The sequence below is a fragment of the Alexandromys fortis genome, unplaced genomic scaffold (assembly GCF_014885135.2).
Source record: "Alexandromys fortis isolate MF-2015 unplaced genomic scaffold, M_Fortis_MF-2015_v1.1 scaffold_79, whole genome shotgun sequence".
NCBI lineage: Eukaryota > Metazoa > Chordata > Mammalia > Rodentia > Cricetidae > Alexandromys > Alexandromys fortis.
In genome coordinates, this window is record NW_026067964.1 from 1,746,662 (window position 1) to 1,757,657 (window position 10,996).

Below are 10,996 nucleotides of genomic sequence, written 5' to 3' on the forward strand. Positions count from 1 at the left end.
TGTTTCAAAATGTTGCCAGCAAAAATTATCCTATGTGGAATGCAACTAATCCGTTTAGGTTCCTGTCAACCGTTTCCACAAAAGGAGTCCGATTTTTCAAATCAAAGATCCAAAAGTCTTTGGGGAGAGATGTATTACACGCCAGAGCTTTAGTTACAGAATAGAGTTACAATAACGACCCTCGCCCAGCAGCTCCCTAGAATAAGAGATCCCATCCCAAATATTTCTAAAGATGTGTGGGAGCTGGTTTTTCTGGAGCCCTGCTATGCGTGCAGCTGGAGGGGGTCGAGGGAAAGAGAAGGAAGGCAAATTATTAAATTCCTTAAGTAGAAAAACACAGCACCGAGTCCTCGGTGTTATATCCTCTGTGCATCTGGTTATTTTTGAAGAAGAAAACAAAATCCATACTGGGTGACTTGAACCAAGTTCCTTGGCGATGACAACTTTAAAGCTGAGGTAAATGTTTGAATTGCATTTCAAAAGGGGGAAAAATGGTTGGCGGGCTGTGCACCCTCAGTGGATCAAACCCTGGACTCTCTGACAGCGAACGCAAACTGCACATTGACATTTCTCAGGTGGAGTTTCTTTTTATTTAAAATGGTATTAAAATAATACGAGAAAGTACTTTGCTTTCTTTTATCTGTAATAAAATGTTCAAAAGTGGGAAGAAAACAAAAGCGCCTTTGGTTTTCACAACTGTCTCGGAGGGTAACCCTTCCCAGCCCCGTGTGCCTGTAACCTCAATTTGTGCAGGTCACAGTCTTGGTTCACAGTACGGGGGCGGGGCGCGCGGGGGTGGCTGATAACGACCACCCCCTCCCCCTTTCATTTATTCTCAGAGAAGAACTGGAAGCTAGAGACACCAATCATCCATCAGAAGATGTCCAAAACCGGGAGGAAACTCAGATGCCCAGCTCTCTGATGGAAGGAGTCTGACATCGTGTTACCTCAGTGAAGATATTATCAAGACAGTGCCATCCGTTTTGTAAATGTACTATTGAAATTTCTAGTAATAAAAACAAAAGTGTTCTAATGGAAAAATGAGAGAATTACCTGCTCAACCTACCCTCTGCCCTGTAGTTACCAGGCTCGGTCCTCCTGCTCACTGCATGTGCTTAGGTAATTAGCAGCTTGGTGTCAGGAATTCTTTAATTTGTTTCCTATATTTAAAAGGATTTGCAGTATAGCAGGTGCTCCGCAAACAGCGCAGACTAATCCTGCTTCTCCACGCTTAGGGGTTAAAGAGATGCTCTGTGGGTAAGTGGATAGAGAGAAGAACCAGCAAGAGCCTAGAAGAATGCCTTTAAAACATTATCCGCTTGTTTATTTTAGAAGAGGCGAGAAAGTTATCAGTCCAAATACACATCTGACTGAAGAAAGGGAAAATGTCATCCCTTTCATCTTGGTTATTTCTAGACAGAACTGAGAAATAACTGATTTCAGAGCGAGATAGGAAGTCTGAAGGGAAGTGGTCATGTATAACTCTGGGATTTAGTTATATCCCAAAGCTCGGAGATTATTCTTTTCTTTTCTTTTTCCCTGAATAAACAAGGTGTAGGAGGAAGCCTTATAACCTCACAGTAATATGTTCTATATTTTCCAGAGCATTTCCACGTAAATTATTTTGCTGTCACGCACCATCTTCTGAGAAAAGAGGAAGAAAGAAAGCCATGCACAAGCGTGGAAAGTGACCTAACAGTTGGTTTCTATGCAGTCTTTGTTCTGCAGGCTTTAGAGATTGGTTGGTGATTTTCTCCCGCTCTGGGTCATCAATTATTTCACAATAGAATCTTGCGGTTATTTTTCATGCACATAAAGCTCTGCTTTAAAAAAAATAATGAACAATAGAGAATCAAGTCATTCTCCCTCACAAAACTCCTTTCTTGAAGACTCTTTACAAGATATTTCGCTTCTTTTTTTATTACTGAAAATATGTTCCTGTTTTCACGAGGATTGTTAAAATGTGCAAAGTAAAATTCATCTCTGTCCTACCCTCTTTTTATCTGTTATTGATGAAGTTACAAGTAAGAGAAGCTCATGTGTCTGGCACCCTCTGGGTCAGTGAGATCCGGAGCAAAGCCCTGAGACCCCAGATTCATCCTCCAAGTCTTTGCAGGGGCTCCCGGCATCAGCTGGGCCCAAGACACCACCATAGCTTGTATTTGGCTTACCAGACTAAATATCTACTACCAGTAGTAGTCTACAAACAAGAAAATACCCTCTCTTGGAAAATATCATTCTTAAAAGTAGAAAATATTCTTCCACCCCATTTCCTAATATCATATTCATTTTTCCAAATTGTTTAAATAAGCATGCTAATGTTGTGAACTGCTTTTATTGGGGGGTGCTATCTTTCAAAGTGTGGAATTAAAATTTTTTGTAAGTTACAGTTATTTAAAAAGAACAGTTTTTTTTTGCATTAACCACTGTTTCTTGGACTGTCATAAAGTCTTGATTGTATTCTGCAGCTCACAATTTGCCAAGCCATATGCAAGTCTAGTAAGTGATCTACCACTGAGTTGCATTCCAGCCCCTACTTGAGAAAGCTGTCTTTTTCTGGGTAGCAGTGAGCAAGGGTGAACTGGTGGATAGTCTGTAATTCATCCACCAGTGCTTTAGGGAGCGTCAGCCAAGGCAGATGGGATCACAGCTACAGAAAAAGGCTCCGGTGCTGTAGATTAAGCCTTTAGGGATTAAAATCGCTGGCTGCAGCATATTACCCACAGCTAGCTGGGCAAAAAGAGCAAGGTCTGCAGGAGAGCATATGGAGGGAAGAGGGGACACATTCTCAAGAAGGGAAAAAAAAAAAAAAAGAACTGTTTTCTCATGTCATTACTGAATCATTCTGACTCCTTACGCGATCTTTCCTTTTCAGAATAGAAAGGGTGTGTTCTCGACTGGTAGACTTTAACCTTTAAAAATCTACAAGAGTAGGCCGGAGAGATGGCTCAGTGGTTTACAGCACTTGTTGCCCACGTTTGAGCCCCAGGACCCATAAGATGGTTCAATTAGGTATCAGAGGATCCAATGCCCTCTTCTGGCCTCTATGGGCACCAGGCATGCACATGGTGCTCATCAAGTTTGCAAGGAAAAACATTCATACACATAAGATAATTTATTTTCATCTACAGGAAAAGTGGAAGATACGGGTAATACAATGTCACCCATTTATGGAGGTAGTCAGATAGGACCTCTTGTGAGAATATTCTTTTTTCTTTTTTGAGACAGGGTTTCTCTGTGGCTTTGGAGCCTGTCCTGGAACTAGCTCTTGTAGACCAGGCTGGTCTCGAACTCACAGAGATCCACCTGCCTCTGCCTCCCGAGTGCTGGGATTAAAGGCGTGCACCACCACCGCCCCGGCTTTGTGAGAATATTTTAAAGAAGACTACTGATGTCAGAAAAAAAAGAAGGAGGAGGAAGGAAGAAGAAGAACAAGAAGAAGAATGGAAAGGGGGACTCTAGGAGAGTGCCACATAGAGAACTGCATGGAAGAAGTCTGAAATAATTCGATGTTGGTTTTAAATACAGCTAGGACAGTAAGCTTCCCCTGGAAGTGACAGGGAAGAGGGCATGGTGAGCATGCAAAACAGAAAGAATTGCACAAGAAACAAAGGATTCTCTTACACCATGACCCCTGAGCATCTTCACTACCACTATGGGGTTTAACAAATCTGAACGGTGGTAACAAAGTGGCAACACAGTCTTGTGAATAAAATGAGACCTCAGTCGTGACATCCCAGTAGCTATGACCTTGTGTTAGTCATTTATTTACCCTCTTCTGAGCTTTGCTATCTGGTTTGTAAAGCAGAGTCCAGAGTGATTCTTTTCCTCAGTATTTCACAGGGAAATCAGGCTCCTTTCAGAAGACTCTGGAGGTCTGGGGGTGTAGCTCAGTGGTAGAGCCCTTGCCTGGCATACCTGAGGCCCTGGGTTCAACATCTAGCACTGCACACAAATAAAATCTCAAGTTTTAAGAGATTATTGCTGAAATATTAGCGAAATTTTTTCTTTAAAAAAATCTACTGCTAGCCAGGCAGTCATGGTGCACGCCTTTAATTCCAGCAGAGGCAGGTGGGTCTCTGTGAGTTCGAGGCAAGCCTGATCTACAAAGTGAGTTCCAGGACAACCAGGGATGTTTGTCACACAGAAAAACCCTATCTGGGTGTGGGTGGGGGGATTTAATGTTTGCTGGAATAAGAAAGGGAATCTTGGCGTGCAAATAAAACCTGCTTCTCGATGAGGAATGAGCTACATGGTGGATTCAGTTGGGAAAGTTACTGGGATTTCAGAATTCTTCTACTTCTATTACATTCTCAAAAGTTAGAGCAGCTCCAAGCAGGCGTTGTTTCGTTTTGCAGCTCCGATGGCCCCAGACTCCACATGCTGAGTCAAAACACTTCGTGTGGTTAGGGTGTCAACAAATCCTCTCTGACTACCACATCAGCTCCTATATCCTGTCACACCTAAAGGTTCAGGCCTTGGAAGGAGTTATCTTGTTGTCTTCTGTTCTTTGCTAGGTTTCGCTTGTTGATGACCAGGGGAGTTTCCTTGGTAGAGAAGCTTCTAGAACTCCAGACGGGTAGCAGTGAAAAGCAGCCTGAGCTGGTCCCAGCGAGAGCAAGACTCGATGATCAGAGAGATGTGATATGCAAAGAATCAGCTGAAAAGTGATTCGGTTGGGGAAGTATAAGCCGTGGCAGCCCAGCAGCTGGCCAGGATCAGAGGCTCCATCTCCTGTCAAACGTAAGGGGATCCAAGTTGGCAGTCTATTTATTGTTAAAGTCGAAGGGCTCGATTTTACACTAAACATATTTACACATTTACATTCGTGGCCCTATAAACACACCACATTTCACTGGCCGTGACATCAAACACGTTTACCAACAAAAAACATATGCCTAATTACAAAATCATAGAGGGGAAGAGGCAAGAGGCAGCCCATGGGCAATGAGCGTGAATGCCTGTGTGCATGCGTGACTCAGCTACACCAGGCAGAGAAGTGAGCGAGGGCAAGGCTGCCCTGGGTCTGTCTGGGTATGGTTCAGTTCTAAGGGGTGTGTGAGGGAGTGTGGGGGATCTTACTATTCCAGTTAAATGCACACCGAAGCCCCCTGAAGAAGCTAGATGAGACCAGAGGTATCCCTGGGAAGATGTCTGATTTGGGTTGAGTTTGACCCTTTCAGTTGCCCTCACATGACTTCGCCCTGTCAGGAGTAAAAGCAGAGGTGAACAGAACGTGTGGCTAGCAGAGAATTTAGAAACATAATCTAGAGTCCTAGATTCTTAGCTGCGGGTGAAGGGGATCAAATCCTTTTTACCCACCAGCAACCTGTTGTGCAAACACCTTTAGCAGCTCTAAAGCTTGGTCCTCCCTCAAGCAAAGAAGGCTGGGTCCACAAGAGGAAAACGAGACAGGAACAGCCTGGACCAGTGGCCTCAGACAGTCTTTAATAAATGGCAGGGGCTGGTATCCTATCAAAATAATCACCCTCCATCAGAATCAGCATTCCCCGGGGCTATCCCTGCCAGCAGGGTACAGGAAGACGTGGGTTTCTGGAAAAGAAAATCTTTGAGGTACAGAAGCCTTTCCCTGTGATACATGCTCACTCTAAGAGCTGGGGGGAGGGTGCATGTATCTAGAATTCCAGTTCTGTCTGCAGCAAGTTTGGGCTGCTGGGCAGGGAACGAAAAAGTTAGATGGGTGTATATAAAGATGCTTCAGTAAGTAAAAGACTGGGAAAGCTCCCCACAGCCTTCCCCTTCACTTCCTCAGTTACTTGTTTCTTTCGTTCCTTCCTTTCCTCTCTCTTTTTCTTTCTTTCTCTTTCTTTTTTTTTTTAAATAGAAAAGGAAGTGCCTCTTAAATGTGTGGGGTGGGAATGGAGAGGAAACCCGTCGTTGAGCAGAAGCACTAGCTTTTGATTTTTAAAGAAATAAAATAAATACCCGATAGAGAAAGAAATCAACCAAGAAGCAGTCTGAGGTCACGACACCATGTGTGGAACAAGGAGCAATTCAGCCCATAAGGGCTTCATTACCCCCGCAATAGATAACATTTGGCTAGATCTAGCTGCAGATTAAATCCCCGCAGCACAACGGAGCCTTCAATGGAGAGCCTCCTTTTTGTGTGGTCCTGCCTCGGGAGCTGCCTGAACCATTAGCCTCAATATATCCCTCTCCCCATTAACTGCAATTCCCTCCCGACCGCGCTTCGGTCATTTGTCTCCAGGCTCTACGGGGGCGTTTGATGAGTAAAGAAACAAGGAAAAGGAGAGAAAGGCGTCGGGTTAATGAGTTGTAGCAAATCCACACTTTGTAGTCGGGAGGAGGAGAGCTGGTGGCCAATGTTTGTCCAACTGGTTTATTTTTCGAGACCCAGGCTATTGAGGAAGGCTTGTTCGAGAAGCCTTCTTGCCTACAAACACACAAACATCCTTCTGTTTGCCTTCAAAGAAAAGGGGGACCAGCGCTGGATTTGCATGCGAATGAGGAGCCCCAGGAGGAGACATCCTTGCCCATCAAAGGCCCGGGTAGCCCGGCTTCCTTTGTTCCAGCACCTGCTTGCCAGCCCAGCCTGGCGGCCCAGACTCCAGACTCACCCATCCAAGGCCCACGGTCCAGTCTTCAGTCTATACCCAGCCTCTGCCCCATACCACTGTGAGCCTATACCTCGTACTATCCCTCGCAGGGATTTACTCGCTGAGTAAGTAAAGCCCATTGCACACACCCAAATCTCAGAATGGAGGCTGAACCTGGTGGGAAGCAACAGACAAGCAGGCGGCCCTCACTGCACCCTGCCGGATCAAAAGCGGGTTTGCAGTCTGCTGCCCTAGACGGTGACCTGGGAGCCCAGCCTAGGGACCCGAGGGCTAGAACAGGGTCACCCCGAGCCTTGTGCACTGACAACCTGGGAGGCAGAGCTCCTCTTGGCACTTTTAAAAGGGGCATGATCTGAAGAAAAGGCGTAGCTGTGATTCCCTGCTTTCATCCTAAGAGAGAGAGAAAAAAAAATCTCACGGTTTTCTTTTTGACTCTCTTTCAAATCTAAAAGTCTGTTCTGTGCGTTGCTCAAGTCTACAGACGAGCCTCTGTCTATGCCTTTGGGTCCCGCCTAAGGAAGCCTCTATAAAGGTGCTCTTGGAGGATGCAGGTCTGGTCTGGTCTCTTTAAAGCTATGCTGGCGTACAAGAAGTCTTTGCATGTAAAGATCTTCATTTACAGTTAGCTAGACATTTAGTGGTACGTTTCGCTGTGATTTTTTTTTTTTTTTTTTTACTCTAACCTCTTCTTTACCTTCCTCTACACAGCGCTTAAGGCGGGAAACATCTTGAGATTTTTGAGTCTTTTCCTTCCTCGGATACCTAAGTGTGACCAGTACTGGCCTGTAATGCACATGTATGAATTGGATAGGTTAAATCTGTATCTTCATAGCGTGTACATTTACCCACATTTAAAGAAACTGAACAAACAGATTCAATGTCCGCTGCAATCTGCTGACCGAAAGCATTCAAATTAAGTGTTACAGATGCATCGGCTATCAGGAGAGCTCCCAGGACCATCTGCACTCATGGAGACTAGCCTTGGTGTCCTACGGAATTACATGGTGACTATAATCAGCAATGAAAGACTTAACCTTTGAAAAGAGATGCCCTGAATCACCCAAATTGTTTATTTAGATTAATAAACACCCGAGGTGCTCTCATCTAGAAATCTTTGAACCATATACTCTGCTAAAGATGACAATTTCTTGGGTTATACATTTAAGCTAAAATTTCGGTAAATTTGCCTTTGCACTCAGAACTCTGTCGTGCAGTTCCTGGACTCACTTTTCTTAAATATTAGAACTCTCACATACGGTTAAAGTTATAAGTGCAAATACTTCTATCCAGGACATTTAACGCTTTAAACAGACAATCTGTGCATCTCCTTTTGCTGCTAAAATTTTAAACTAGAAGCTGCCTCCGCCTGCATTGCTTCCATTACCGTTTTGTGTGTGTGTGTGTGTGTGTGTGTGTGTGTGTGTGTGTGTGTGTGCTGAAAAGTGAGCAGAAATTAACTGGAGAATTTCAAAAATAAAACCAAACACTTCTATTAAATTATCCGTAGGGTGACTACAGCTTCCACTTAAAAAAAAAGTCTTGTTGATTTTTTATGATGAACAAGGCTTAGGCTTGTAAACATCTAGCAAAGTAACTGCTTTCACTGGCAGTCACGAGAAATAAGTTCTGACTTGGAAAGTTGAAATGAAAAGCTATGGCATCCTGCTACCATGGCTGCCTTAGGCTTTCTGTGGGAGTAACACTTAAGGAGATTCTGTACTGAGTTTAGATTTATCTAGTAGACCTTTATTTTATCCTTAACAGGAAAAAAAACTAAGACAGGGACAATTCAATCAATTACTTAGTTGACTTTTCTTTGAAAATTAAGCATTTTATTTCTGAAAAAAGGTGTAAAAATCTTACATTAGAATAGTACAATAATAATTGCCAGTAAAATTTACAATACTCCTTGTAAAGAATACGCATAAGTACAAAATAAAAATTCCCCATGTCCATTATGATACAAAACACAGGTTAAAATAAGAAATGATAAAATTTGACTTGTTTCTTGTGTAAACATGTTATTCATTTTTTTCCTTTCCATGAAAAAGTACACCAAATAAGTGTGAGCAAATAAAGGCATTTCTTGGAGACCTTTACTGGGTTTGTATGAGCTTCGTATAAACATTATTGACTTTTTTTTTAACTCCTGGACCTGAGAATCTTTATGCCTCAAAAGGATTGGTTTTCTCAATTTGTCAAAAGTCAAAGAAGCCCCTAGTGCTAAAACAGGGCGACTTCCTCTAACACCCTCTTTCTTCCCTCCCCAAGTCAGGGTTGCAGCATAGGGCGATTTTGCATAAATATTAGAGGGACCCGCTGAGCCGAACTGCGCGGCGCCCCAGCTGTCGCCCAACATAGTCCGGTCCAAGAATCCAAAGCGGCAAAAATGGGGGCGCGAGGTCGCCGAGGGCCGGGAGGAGCGAACAAAACCAACCACCCATCCGCAGAAAGGGGCCGGGAGTCCTACCTTCACTTTCTCACGCGCGCTAACGGAGTTTCTAACAATTGGAAATCCTAGCAGTAAAGTTCTCCACACTGGACAGCGCAGTCCCCTGGTGCAGAGTCCCCAGCGCGGCCGACGACGATACCGACGAGGCGGCGGCCGCAGCGGCGACCACGAGCGAGCGGGTGAGCGCGGCAGCCGGGCCCGCAGCCGCCTGCGCCGAGCAGCCTCCGCCACCCGGTCCCGGTGCGGTCCCGGTAGCGGCCCTGGGTGAGGCTTGCACACTGGCGACCGCTGGACCCCGGCTGCGACCAATGAGGCTCTCGATGGAGAAAGGCGAGCGTGCCAGCGCCCCGGCGCCACCGGGGCCTCCCGCCTTCACTGTGGCCGCCTGCAACGGGCCGGGCAGGGCGGCGCCCAGCGCGTGCGGCCGGTAGCCGAAGGCGGTCCTCGCCAGCTCGGCGGCCGCACCGGGCGGCGGCAGCGGCGGCGAGTGCGGGTGGAAGGCGGCTGCTGCCGCGGCAGCGGCGGCGAAGAGCGCGGAGGGCGGCGCGCAGGGCGGCAGCTGCAGGCCGTAGGCGCAGCCGTAGGCTCCGTAGCCGCAGGCGGGAGGCGGCGGCGGAGGGAAGAGCGCGGCGCCCGGGTCCCCCGCGCCACCCGCCGGCCCCGCGCCGCGCAGCAGCAGCGCCTCGGCCGCCGCGTGAGGGGGCAGCAGCGGCTGGCGCTTGAAGCGCTTGCGGCGCCGCAGGAAGCTGCCGTTGTCGAACATGTCTGCGGACTCCGGGTCGAGCGTCCAGTAGTTGCCCTTGCCCGGGTTGCCCGGTTCGCGCGGGATCTTGACGAAGCAGTCGTTGAGCGACAGGTTGTGGCGGATGCTGTTCTGCCAGGCGGGGAACTTCTCCCGGTAGTACGGGAACCGGCCGCTGATGAACTCGCAGATCTCGCTGAGCGTCAGGCGCTTCTTCGGACTCTGCAGGATGGCCATGGTGATGAGCGCGATGTACGAGTAGGGGGGCTTCACCAGTGGGTTCTTGGCACCGCCGCCCGTGCCCGCGCCCGCGCCGGTTCCGGAGCTGCCTCCCGCTCCCGCACCGCTGCAGCTTCCCGTGCCGGTCCCCGACGCGGGCACAGGGCCCGGAGGCGCGGGGGACGCGGCGGGCCGCGAGGCCAGCAGCAGGTCATCGTCGTCGTCCTCCTCCTCCAGGTCCTCGAGCTCGTCCTCCCCGGCGTAAGAGCGCCGCCGCCGCTGGGCCGAGCCGGGCAACCGGGGCCCGCCGCCGCCCTCGTCATCATCGTCCTCCTCCTCCTCGTCGTCTTCGCCCTCCCCCACCACGTCGATGTCTGTCTCCTCGGCGAGGCCGGAGGCATCGGACATCTCCGTGCTCAGGGTCATAGCTGGAACGGCGCTGCGACGCGGCGGCGCATAGGGGCACCGGGCTCCCGGCTCCCTCGGCTCCCCAGGCCGGCCCCTGGGCGGCGGGCGGGGAGCGGGGACGCCACGCTGGGACCTGCGGCTGCAGGAGGTGCTGAAACCGCTGCCGAGCCCTGCGCCACGACTTTGCGATTCGGGCTGCGCGCTGCGTCTGCGCTCCCGGACTCCGAATGCACGGGGCAGTGAGCGCCTGACTTGACCTTCTCCTCTGCGGTCCCTCCGGACGGGTCAGCCGAGGAGGGGGTGGCGGGACCCCGGCGGGCCAGTCGGTGTCGGGCGCCCAGGAGGGCGCGGGGCGTGTGCGAAATCTAGGAACAGAGCTCGCCGAGGCCAGGGCTGAGTCCAGAAGAGGGCGGACCTTGTCTGGGCTTATAGCAGAAGGGGGCCTGTCACATGGTGTGCACGTCAGAGCGCACAGGGAAGGGAGAGAAAGGCGAGGGAAATCAGCGTGCTGGGAGAGAAAGTTCACCCGCAGGAGGGGCGGCAGCAAGAGTTGGACACTGGACCCCTCTATTTCTT

At 48.7% G+C, this 10,996-nt stretch overlaps 1 protein-coding gene across 1 annotated transcript; it reads right to left on the reverse strand.

The window, feature by feature from the left end:
* Positions 1-8,415: 8,415 nt before the first annotated feature.
* On the reverse strand, positions 8,416-10,565 carry Foxd1 (forkhead box D1). Its single transcript, XM_050153879.1, has one exon. The coding sequence runs from the start codon at positions 10,436-10,438 to the stop codon at positions 9,101-9,103; it is 1,338 nt and encodes a 445-aa protein (XP_050009836.1). The 5' UTR covers positions 10,439-10,565; the 3' UTR covers positions 8,416-9,100.
* Positions 10,566-10,996: the final 431 nt, after the last annotated feature.

Bases quoted from the DNA above. Each gene is read 5' to 3' on its own strand.
- Foxd1 (XM_050153879.1), bottom strand. From the start codon at position 10,438: ATGACCCTGAGCACGGAGATGTCCGATGCCTCCGGCCTCGCCGAGGAG.